Here is a 12,565-nt window from a genome sequence, read left to right on the forward strand (position 1 = left end):
TTTGTTTATCAGGGGACATGTCCTTTGTGATGATTACTCCCAGGTCTTTTTTCAAATCTCATTTTCTTTACTTCCTTTTCACTGATTTTATATTGTCTTGCTATCCTGTTTTTACTTTTTCCAAATTCCATTATACTACATTTCTTAATGTTGAAGTCCACTTCCCACTTCTGACTCCATTCCCAAATCCTCTTCAGATCTCTCTGCAGCAACTCTGTCTATTTCAGTGCTCACTTTTCTCAACAGCTTTGCATCATCAGCAAAGAAACTCATGTAAACTCTCCACACCTTCGTCCATGTCATTCACATAAATAGCAAACCTTATTGGAGCCAGTACTGATCCCTGTGGAACTCCACTAATCACCTTTTCCCAAGAAGAACCCTTATCTCTGCGCACTACTCTCATTTTTCTCCCATGCAAGAAATCCTCCATCCATTCCAGTATCCCTTCTATGGTTTTCAGTTTTCATAATAGTTTTCTATATGGCACTTTATCAAAAGTTTTCTGTAGATCTAGGAAAGTACAATCAGCCCATCCATCCCTTTTCTGTATTATATCTAATTGTAGTATATAGGAAAGGAGCAATGTTTGTTGGGTCCTGTCTCCTGTTCTCTAATTTTTTATCATACCTAACCTCAAATTTATGTACAGTACCAACTTAATCTATATCTTTAATTTCCAATTATCCTATTTAGATTTGAATTCATGTATTGTTTGAGCTTGGGCTATATCACCTAATCTATTCCATGTATTTATGTATCTATATGAAAAACTGTATATCTTCACAATCCCTGTGTGTATATGCATGTGTGTGTAAAAAAAAATTACCTATTTTTTGTCTCAGTGGATCAAAGAAAAATCACTCCATTTGGGGTACTGTCTACACAAGTAGACACTGTTTTAGGGCCTTTAGTGACACCCCTATGGAACACACTCATGCAGCATTTTTTTTTTTCTTTTTAATGATCAGAAACTTAATTTCCACTCAAAAAAGAATGGTAATCACTTTCACTGTGCCTTCTGTCCACTTGTATGACTCCACTTCAGCATAATAACGTCCCCAGGGACTAATCACTGCCAATGAAATATTGATAATCTGGTAATGTTTTACTTATTATATGGCAACAGGTTCAGCTGAATGGCTGTGTGTGTCTAACTTTTCTCATACCCACTGAAACAGAGTATAGTCTTGCTGTAAATGTAATGACCCTCATTTATAAGTGCCATGTCCTTGTAGTGGATTTAGAGGCCCAAACTGGTGATTCTGATTTTGGTATTACACACATACCTTTAAAAAAATATAATAATAATAATTAAAAAAAAAAAAAATTCCATCAGTGTGTTGCACACAACTTGAGGTTATGTGGTACAAGGTGGCAGGAAGAAGGAGAAGACTTGACAGGCAAATACAGGAACCACTCACATTAATGTAGTTACCTGACTGGAATGATAACTAAGGTATAACAGCAACATCCTCATTATACCCATAGTGACAGTGGCAGGAGCACAAGCTCAAACTCGCAATGGGTACACTTCAGTGCAGATATGGTGACCCTGTGTCTGTTGCAATATCTGGTTGGTGCTGAAAAGTCTTTTCCTAATGTGTGGCATATTGTTACAGACACCAGGTTTTACTCATAAATGTTGCTTTTTTTTCTAATTTGCAGAGACTGTGGGGATATAGGATGTAGGAATGAGGATATAAGGACTTAGAGGAGATACAGGGTCTTATAGAGAACAAATTCTTCAGGTATGGGAGCTTTTGGAAGAGTGCAGGAGTGAGTTGGTAACCATGTATGGTTTCAGGTCTGCTAAAGTCAAAGACAGATAGTTTTGTCGAGGTCACTGAGTGTTTTTCGGAATACACGTGATGCATGTCTATGATGCAAGTATGTTGTGGGTATGGGAGCCTGTTTCAGATCATGACACTGCACTTAGAAAAGGGCAGGGGGTCTTGTTGGCAGTCATTTCATTTTGCACATGTCACTATGGGCTATCAGTTCGCTGGGCAAGCCTGGGCTGGTATTTGTGGGCTAGCAGGTGATACTGGTTACTGGGCAGGTTCAGTACATGGCCTAAGCCTGGCCATGTGGACACGATAGTGGTCGATGCGAGTGAAGACCTTGGAGCAGTGCGGGCAGACGAGTGCATAGCCTGAATGGATGCGATAGTGGCGGTACAAGGACGGGATATGTGCAAACTGCTTGTGGCATTCTGGGCAGCGACGTGTCACGTGCATCTGGTGGCGCACGTGCAGTGGAATCGGCGCACCACGGGGAAGTGACATTCTCCGTCGCCGGCCACTGCCAGTGGTGCCACTGCCACCTCCACCACTTCCACTACTGCTGCTGCCTCCTTCTTGTTGCTGGAAAGGATGGTGGTGCCGCTGCTGTTGGTAATTCTCGTCTTCCATGTCGAACATCTCCTGAGGCTGCTGCTGCTGCTGCTGCTGCCAGAGGTCGAGCCCGTGCAAGCGCCGGGCCAGGTGTGTGGGCAAGGCCTTCGCCAGGAACGTCGTCATCGCATCCTCGCCCTGCGGTAACACAAGACTCGTCATATCTCTGCCCTCCAACTAAGGAGCCCCTGCACCATCAGCAACCACATCACCCATCATACAATGTGCCAGAGTCACAGCTACTCAATCTTGTTTGGACAATTTTTGTAAACATGAGGTGGCCAAACCTTACACTGCAAGAACAGCTTGAATGTCAGCCTCTACACAACTGTGCCATGATGGCAGGTACTCACGGCAGCAGAAGCTCAGCCACTTCATGCTTGATACATGTCCAAACAAACACAATCAACTGTGAAAATGACTCAACGACCATGAACAGCACTCAGCCCAGTAAACATAAAGTCACACTCCTCCTGGAAGCAGTACAAAGCCCCCTATAATATCTCCACGACATTTTTCCTGACAGTAACACATAAGATTCCCACGAGTCACAATCGGCAGAGTTGCTGGATGCTTCATCTCTAGAGGAAACACAATAGTTTTCTGGTACAGTTTGTTGTCTTTTGAAACTGTAGAAATAAAATGTACTGCCAATATTTGATAGCACCTCATTCTATTTACACCTTAACCACTGATTGATTGAATCACACTGTCTTGATTAGCTATGTCTTTTTGTATACAGGTTCTCACTGCTTAGGTCAAGGTATAAATATTAGGTGGTGCTTATATAAATGTGAATAAAAGCTAAAACTTTAATTTAATATCTAACAATCACAGAAATTGCTGAACAAAATAACTATTTTGAGCAACTCTGCTAAATGTCTCCATAACTTTTTGAAAAACTTATCCAGAAAGTGAAAAAGTGGAAAAAGACAAGATATCAGAAAGTGCTTACTTCTTCAGCATCCCCAAAATTACATGGGTGGAGAATTAACATACGTCTGTCACTCATATTTGTGTTCCACATAATTATTTCATGTGACCAAAGTTCTGCATTAATGAGATTCTGATTTTGGAGACCTTATCTAAAGGTTCAAAATTTCCAAATGATGTTTCTCTTTACACATCTTGTCTATACAAGATGTGTAACTTCTATCAGAATTTGCTTATTGTTTTTTTTTTGTTTTTTTTCAAACAGAATTACAGAGCTCCACTGTGTCAAAAGAACTACTTTGACCACAAATTGTACTGGAATAATAATTTCAATGAAAAAATGAGCACTAGAGTGGCTAAAAAAGATGAACTATACAAATAAAACAAAGTCCAATTACATCTAACCTTTAAATTGCATCAAAGATGCTTGATTCAGTAAACAGATCTGTGCACTGTACACATTTTTTGGATGGGTAGCCAAGGAAACTACTGGGTAATGTAAAACTGTATCAAAACTCATAGTCTGCTTCCCACATATTCATGAAGACAGATTAAAATAATGTCCAGGTATATTTTACCTATCAAAAAGCTTCTTTCCCTTTATAATAAGGGAGGCACACACCTACCCTCCAACCACCCCACATATTTTATACACTGCTCTCAAAACATTACTGTACTCTAAATAAAATTTATGTTATCACTAGAACAATTTATCCTATATCCTAATTTCATAGTCATCTATTGCTTTAGTATAATTTCATTCACATATTCATAAATTTCTTTTTCATAAACACTTCAGAAGTGGACTCCATGATAGAATGGATTCCAACCACCTCCTCATCACCATCAATTGGGGGGTTGCACTGCTCCACTCACATGTTGATGTTATTCACCAGTTAATACAAACATATGCAGTCTCTTTTCCCATTCTGAACAAGATCAGTCAATTTGCTCTAGCTGTGAATTCTGATGGTGTCCTTTTTGTCTCCACCAAGGGTTGTCTATTGTAAAGATGATCCTATGACTGGGACCAACAGCAAGGAACCATGCCACATGCCTATATAGTTGGAGTTGACATTCGCAAATTATGCTAGTAATGGGTCTTGACTGAGTCTCATAGGGCAGTCACTGTTTTGATACAAGGTCATTCTAAAATATTCCATAATTCTCTGAAGGTACTTGATACCAAAGACCTCAAAATACCTCTCAAAGTTAGCATTTCAGTGTCCATGTCTCATAGCCATGCTACAGGACAAAGTGCACAAACAGCTTGGAAATTTGGATTTTAGTTTCCTTTCACAAATGTGTTGAAAAAGTTCAAAACCCCATGTTAGGTGAAGCTTTCCCAGACCTAAAAAGGCCTCACTACATGTATCCATATCATCTAGTAAGCCCCTCAATGCTTAGTCTCGGTCTAAGAGACCTGGAGTCCCAGTGTTTTCACTTCCCTGTACAGTGACTTCAGGACTTTAACCTGGACCTAAAAGTCCTCAAAGACTACAGCACCATCAGCAAAGACAAGGTCAGTGACCTTAGTGATGCCAATGGATGCTCTGTGATGGACATTGATCAGCAACTCTACCCAATACCCAGTCCATATAGAAGTTGAAAAATTTTGGGGCAAGGATGCCTCACTCCTGATTCAACAGGAAAGAATCGATAAACATTCCTTCCACATTTCGTGGCACTCTGTTCCAGAGTATGAGCCAGACATCAGGTCAGTAATCCTGGTAAGAATCTGATTGATTTGCATAAGATTCCAGATCATTTCATTATAATATGAATTAAATACTTTCTTGAAATCAGCATGGGCTGCAAGCAACCCTTGTTCACAAGAAAAGAAGCAATCAAAAGGGACCAATTATTGACTTACCAGGTAAGAACCCAGATTGCTCAGGACTTTAGCACTTTGTCAGATCAGGTGAACCCACACCAGCAAACAGAAGGGTGAGCATCCCTTACCTGGCACACTGAGCAATGTAATACCAATGTAAACATCACAGTCCTACTAATTTCCTTTCCATTTCCATGTATGGATGACCAGCCTCTTCTCTCTCTCCAGTCAGAGGGATGGTAGCAGACACCCAAACCTACCTACCTACCTACCTACCTACCTACCTACCTACCTCTCTCTCTCTCTCTCTCTCTCTCTCTCTCTCTCTCTCTCTCTCTCTCTCTCCAGTCAGAGGGATGGTAGCAGACACCCAAACAGCAGAGTGCCACATGCAATCCACATATAAATGCATAAATACTTGGAATGACTCAGGAGATACAGCCCAAACTGGAACAATACATGAATTCAGATCTAAATATGATAATTGGAAATAAAAAATGTAGATTAAATTGGATCCTTACATGAATTTGAGGTTATGTATGGCAAATTGGAGATTAGGAGATGGGACCCAACAAGCATAACAAGCACTGCTCCTTACTTTGCTGTGACAGAGTGGCTTATGTTGTACAATAATGAACTTGCACAGAAGGTTCAGCAAAGTTAAGCAATTTGCTACTGGTGGGGTACCTTAAAGCTACATGAAAATCAATTGTACTAACCAAGACAAAAAACAAGAGCCCCTAAGCATAGTGGACAGTAAATTAAATGGATCAAGTCCCCTCACAATGAGGAACCACACTTTTGAATAAAACTATATGACATTACCTAAAATAAAGTAATTACTAGCATTTTTAGATATGGATGGAGGATAGGGAGAGATCACTGAATGAAACTGAATGACATTACCTAAAATAAAGTAATTAGTAGCATTTCTAGATATGGATGGAAGATAGGGAGAGAGCACTGAATGAAACTGTATGACATTACCTAAAATGAAGTAATTACTAGTATTTCTAGATGTGGATGGAGGATAGGGAGAGAGGACTGATTGAAACTGTATGACATTACCTAAAATAAAGTAGTTACTAGCATTTCTAGATATGGATGTAGGATTGGGAGAGAGCACTGAATAAAATGTATGACATTACCTACAATAAAGTAGTTAATAGCATTTCTAGATATGGATGGAGGATTGGGAGAGATGACCTGCTTTCACAAGAGCTAAGGATGGTTGTCTGATAATAGTGAATATGTTGACAAAAATGCTCATCTTTGGGGAAAAAATCAAGTGTAAAGACCACCTAGTTAATGGTATTAAACTCTGAAAACCAACCAATTTCTGTGACTATATATTCTTATTATTCAATGCTGTTTCATCCTTATACACTCCATTTGACCACAGAGTACAGTTATTGAAACCCAGTGCTTTCTAATTTTTGTAAAACTGTTCTCTGTTGTTTCTGCAATTCTCTATATTCTTATAGACAATAAAGCTGCATCTTTGTGCACTGCTTGATCCAAGTAGTGAGGCAGAGGAAAGGGATAACCCTTCTCCCATGAGGTGCTTGGATGGGAGGGACGAAAGATGAGTTTTCTTGGATGTGTATTCTTTGATTCGGCAAATTTCCATACACATATGGGGAAAAAGTTCTCTTGGTATATGTAGGTATATCTATATAAAATACCATTTTCATTTTTGTATCGTACATCTGCAAGGCCTAATAATACACACTTAACACAATTAGGAAGTGTGCTTTCAATTTTATGTTTATGATGTCTTGCGGGGGAGTGAAAATTGCTATGAGGAATAGGCCTCTGGGGGAGGATATATAGAGGAGATTGTGGAAACAAATGGCTGATGAATGGGAAAGAGACAGGTGCAGGTAGGTGTATGCCTTGCCTGGCTACCTCCTTTTATGGGGCAAGAACCCTTTTGGTATACAGATAGTATCATACAACAATGGATTTAATCATAAGTTCCCTAATACATAGATACATACATACATACATATATATATATATATATATATATATATATTATATATATATATATATATATATATCACTGATGAAAAATGTAGTAGTACATTTGTAAATCAAAACTAAAACCACAGTGGGAGCAGAGGCAAAAACTGTAAATGGTAAGTCTATACATTTTGAATGTAAGCTTGACTGTAAGCTGTAGTTTACAGTTGAAATATATAAACTCATCATTTCCAGTTTTTGCTTCTGCTCCGAATGTGGTTTTAGTTTTGACATATATATATATATATATATATATATAAATATATATAAATATATATATTACAGTAATCACATAAAACATGTGAGTAAAGATATTCTGCTTGAAACCACAAGGAAATCAAAGATCGGAATATTGAACATTTTCGTCTATTTAAGACATTTTCAAAGTACTTTGAAAATTTCTTAAATAGACCAAAACCTTCAGTATTCCGATCTTTGATTTCCTCATGGTTTCAAGCAAAATATATACATATATATATATATATATACATATATATATATATATGTATATATATATATATATTTATATATATATATATACATATATATATACATATATATATACATACATACATATATATATACATATATATATACATACATACAAATACAGGTAATCCTCGTTTTACGCGGGTTCACATTACGCGATTTCACATTAAAGCGGTGTCCAAAACTAGGGGGTATTCCTCACATTACACAAATTCCTCAGAGTAACGCGAAATCCGGAAAGTTAAAATACGCGGGCTGCGATTTAGTTCCGTAAGGCAGCCGCTAGGTGACGCTAGCTGATTCCAGCCTCCGCATCCCTCTCGCCACCAAGCTCATTGTTTACCAACGCTTCGTTGTGTCAGCATCTCTGTGTTCATCAAATCATCAGTGTTCTTGTTTACCATGGCTCCCAAGCGCCCAGCGACATTTCCAGCCTGTGATGGTAGGCAGAAGAAAGCAAGGAAGACATTGACATTGGAGCAAAAGCTGGAAGTTCTGGACAGGTTAGATAAAGGGCAGAGAAACAATGTGATTGTGGCGGCAATGGGCCTCAGCGAGTCTACGGTGAGGACCATAAAACAAAACTCCACCAAGATTCGTGAAGCTGCCAAATCAGGAACGCCTCTACAAGCTAACAAGTCATCATATTCTCGCCCTATGGAGATGGAAAGGATGGAGAAGATGCTTGCAACTTGGATTGAGCATCAAAATAAGACTCGTGTGCCGGTTAGCTTGGCGCTGATTAAGGTGAAGGCGCTGTCTATTTATGACAGCATTGAAGGGGACAAGAAGCCTTTTTCTGCCAGCAACGGGTGGTTTAATAAATTTCAAAAAAGGCACAGTTTTCATAATTTGAAGTTGGTTGGGGAAGCTTCTTCAGCTGATGCTCGAGCTGCAGCCGAATTCCCAGAAGAGCTCAAGAAAATTATAGAAGACGGGAATTATTCATCAAAGCAAGTGTTCAACATCGACGAAACCGGCCTCTATTGGAAGAAACTACCCAACCGCACCTACATCTCCAAAGAGGAAGCTTCTGCCCCCGGATTCAAGGCATCTAAGGACCGCTTAACGCTGCTGTTGGGGGCCAATGCAGAGGGCGACTACAAACTCAAGCCAGCACTTGTGTATCACTCAGAGAATCCTCGAGCCCTCAAGGTAAGAGTTGTAAAACTAACCTTATTCCATGTTACCATTTTCTATGCAAAAGATTGTGCGAATGAATTTTTTAGACCGTATAAAATCTTACGTTTCTTTTTTTTTGGCCAGGGTTACGACAAGAAAGAGAGAGTGAAAATGATGGAGGAGAAAGAGGAAGCAGCAGCAGCAGCAGCATCACCAGGACCACAGCGAGCCCTCACAGCTGCCAACTTGTCTGAGTGTATGGACTCGTTGATGCATGCAATGAGGGTCATAGAGGAGAATGATCCTAATGTCGAGAGGAGCAGCACCATCATACGACGTGTGATGGAGAACATGGCTTGCTATAATGCTATGTTAAAAGAAAAACAACAAAAGACAAAACAACAGCCGATCACAAACTTCTTCCGACAATGCACACCAAGTCAGCTAACCAGCGAATCGGAGACAGGCACCGAAGCTAACCAGCGAATCGGAGACAGGCACCGAATCGGAGATGGACGCTCCCGATGACCCTGCCGCCCCTGCCTCACCACAAACATCACACACACACACACCGAGTCCGATATAGCGCGCAGTGACACGTCAGGGGGTGAAGCCTAGTTAGGAATCTACAATAGTACACAGCGAGCGGTGAGTGTTGTGTTGTTGTCAGTATGGAAACGTGTGAGAGCAACATCTCAGCTTGCGGGATGGTTTCCTGACCCATGATTTTTTTCATTGTCCAAGGGTAATTTTATTTTCATAAAAGTAAAATAAAAATGAATGTAGAAAAAAACTTGAAAGAAATTTATTCATCCTTGAATCGCAATAAGCTGCCGCTACAACAACAACAACAGCGTGCAGATCAGCAGAGGGACGCTACTTATCAAGGCGTAAAGGCCAATTAACCCGTGATCCCATATGTGGTGGTAAATCAACAACAACAAGGCAGGTCAGAGGTTATATGCTTAGCTCGTGGCTCAGCTGCAGGAAGGATTATGGTATTGGAAACACTTGTAACAGCAAAGTAGTGAGTTTAATTCCTCACATTACGCGAAATTCACATTACGCGCTGCCTTTTGGAACGCATCTAGCGCGTAAAGTGAGGACTACCTGTATATATATTATATATATAATATATATATATATATAGTAAACCCTTGATATTACAGATGATATGGGGACAGGGGTCTGTCATTATATCCGAACATCCATTATAACCAAGGATCCATTATATCCGATGGAACTACTGGACAGATCCGTTATATCCCGAAGTTTGTCCGGCATTAGAAATTACAATAAACCCTCGATATAATGGACGATATGAGGACAGGGGTCTGTTGTTATATCCAAAGTTCTGTTATAACCGAGGACCCCTTGCTATAAAGGATGAAAATCCGTTAAAGCATGAGTTTGTCCACTCAGATTTTTTGTCCGTTATATCCGATATCCAGTATAACGAGATCCGTTATATCGTGGGTTTACTGTATCTATATATATATATATATATATATATATACACTCACATATGCCAACTGCCACTTGTGCAAATGTTTGGGCCCAGGAGGACATAAACCCACTTCAGGAATTGGCCCCCCAGGACATAAAACACCACCAACTCCCAAAGTGGGTTTATGTCCTGGACCTAAATATTTGCACGAGTGGCAGTTGGTGAGTGTTGGATTAAGATATACTTATATATAAAACATATATACATACATATATATATATATATATATATATATATATATATATTAACAACCAAAATGTACTTTAATTCTAAGCCATCAACATTGGGAGACCCAATGGAGGCCACATCCAGAAATTGAAATGCGGTACTGCCAAGGACTCAAACCCAGCATCCACATGACAAGTGTCGTAGTAACTTACCAACTACAACACTTATCATGTGGATGTCCTTGGCAGTACCACATTTCAATTTCTGCATGTGGCCTCCATTGGCTTAGAAATAAAGTGCATTGTGGTTGTTAAAATGTATCTCTAATCACTGGGACCCATTCAGTGTTGTACACACATACACACACACACACAAACATACACACACACACACACATATATATATATATATATATAATTTTTTTTTTTTTTTTTTTTTTTTATGTTGTCTCTCTGGGTTGTTTCTTCTAATTCTTGAGATACAGGAGAGCTTAATTACCTCCTCAGTAAACAGAAAGAACACACCCACATCAAAAAGCTAATTTAGCTCATAATGAATACAAAAATAAATAAGCAAATAAAAGACAAGCAGCTCCTGCAAGGATTCCAAGTACTGTACACTATTCATATTAAGTGGCTACTGGGAGAAGGGAGGGGATAGGGTGAGTGGAGAATGGTTACATATGGATGATATTTTGACACAGCCCTAAGGGATTTTTCACTGTCTTCTCTAATTCCTGCTCACGGGGATGTAGAGGTAGGGTTGCCGAGTACGTGCAGCAGCCCTGCTGTGGATATGCTATGTCCTATTGTATTGCTTCTGACCTAGGCAGTGGGCAGGAGACAGGGATGACCCTTCATCAATGAGGGGCTAAGATGAGAGGGAGAAAAATGTGGTGGAAAGGAGTGGAATGGGTGGGAGTGTGTACTTGTCCTTTGATTTGGCTACCTCCCTTATAAGGGGGAAGAAGCCATTGGTATATACATAAACTGGTACCTGTTGCTTGCCCTGGTAGATCGTCCACATGCAGCAAAGGTTCCACATATAAGAACATCACAGTACTCATTGCATCAGCACGGAGGATGCCAAAAGACAAACACCTGAGGAACAAGGAAAGGCTTCTGGTACAAAGTGCAATTTCTTTCTTTATTGGTTAAAGCCTAGGCCATCATATAGCATAAAACAGTGCAACAGTTGACTGTGGCCCCTGATGCAGGGTTTCACCTTCAAGAGCAATGCAGTGCGGGGGCTTGCTGATCCACTCCCCCCTTCCCCCCCCCACACACACAACCCAATACAGCTCTCAATGGGGGTTAAAATAATCAATAATAAAAAACATAAACACACACAGGAAGGGCATGTCGAAAACAATACGGGGATATCAGCACCCTGTGACTTGTCCTAGGTTCATAAACTTTTTAAAAAATTCAATACCACATATATCCACTAAAATATGGATCAGTCTGATGCACTTTACACACTTCATAAAAAAATCATCACGAATCAATCTGATGCTTACCCTACTTTCGCTAGGTTACGAACCAATATGATTTGTAGCTCCCTGCCGTTTTTGTTACGATCCAACTGATTCATAACCCCTTTCCACTTTGGTTACAAACAAACCTAACCTACAAACCATTCCTTTTTATTTATGAACCGAGTTGATATCCACCCAGCTTATACTGGACTGTGAATCAACTACCAGCCTCTAAGTCAGCCTCTGAAGTAAATATCCCAGTTGTGGGACGTTGAAACATGAGCTAGCAAGTTACTCCCACACCAGTTATGTAGTTATGTGACGACAAATAACAAGGGCCAGCTCGTTAACCCCTTCAACATGACGATGCACTTCATATACTTTGTTCTGACTGAAGAGAAACATTTTTATTCATTTCAGGGGATGGACCCCCAGACTGAAAGCTGTCTTCAGCGATCAAAACCCTTTGAGGTCAGAGTTGAAGTCCTCATTTATGAAAAAAAAAAAATTGTCTATTTCTTGGCCTGACCGGAACATTTTAAGAACAACGCCATGTTGATAGGATTAATGCAAATAATACAATACAGTAGAACCTCTGTTCCCGATCACAATCT

The 12,565-nt window shown here is 39.8% G+C and overlaps 1 protein-coding gene across 1 annotated transcript in view; it reads right to left on the minus strand.

Annotated features, from left to right (window-relative positions):
* Nucleotides 1-2,036: 2,036 nt before the first annotated feature.
* Nucleotides 2,037-12,565, minus strand: part of LOC143031107 (uncharacterized) — a 202,836-nt gene continuing 192,307 nt past the window's right edge. The window contains exon 5 of the mRNA XM_076194555.1: nt 2,037-2,534. Coding sequence (XP_076050670.1) covers nt 2,052-2,534 — 483 coding nt within the window. The 3' untranslated portion in view covers nt 2,037-2,051. The remainder of the gene's footprint in view (nt 2,535-12,565) is intronic.

This window comes from Oratosquilla oratoria, chromosome 12 (genome assembly GCF_046742065.1).
Source record: "Oratosquilla oratoria isolate Oo_2021 chromosome 12, ASM4674206v1, whole genome shotgun sequence".
Classification (NCBI taxonomy): domain Eukaryota; kingdom Metazoa; phylum Arthropoda; class Malacostraca; order Stomatopoda; family Squillidae; genus Oratosquilla; species Oratosquilla oratoria.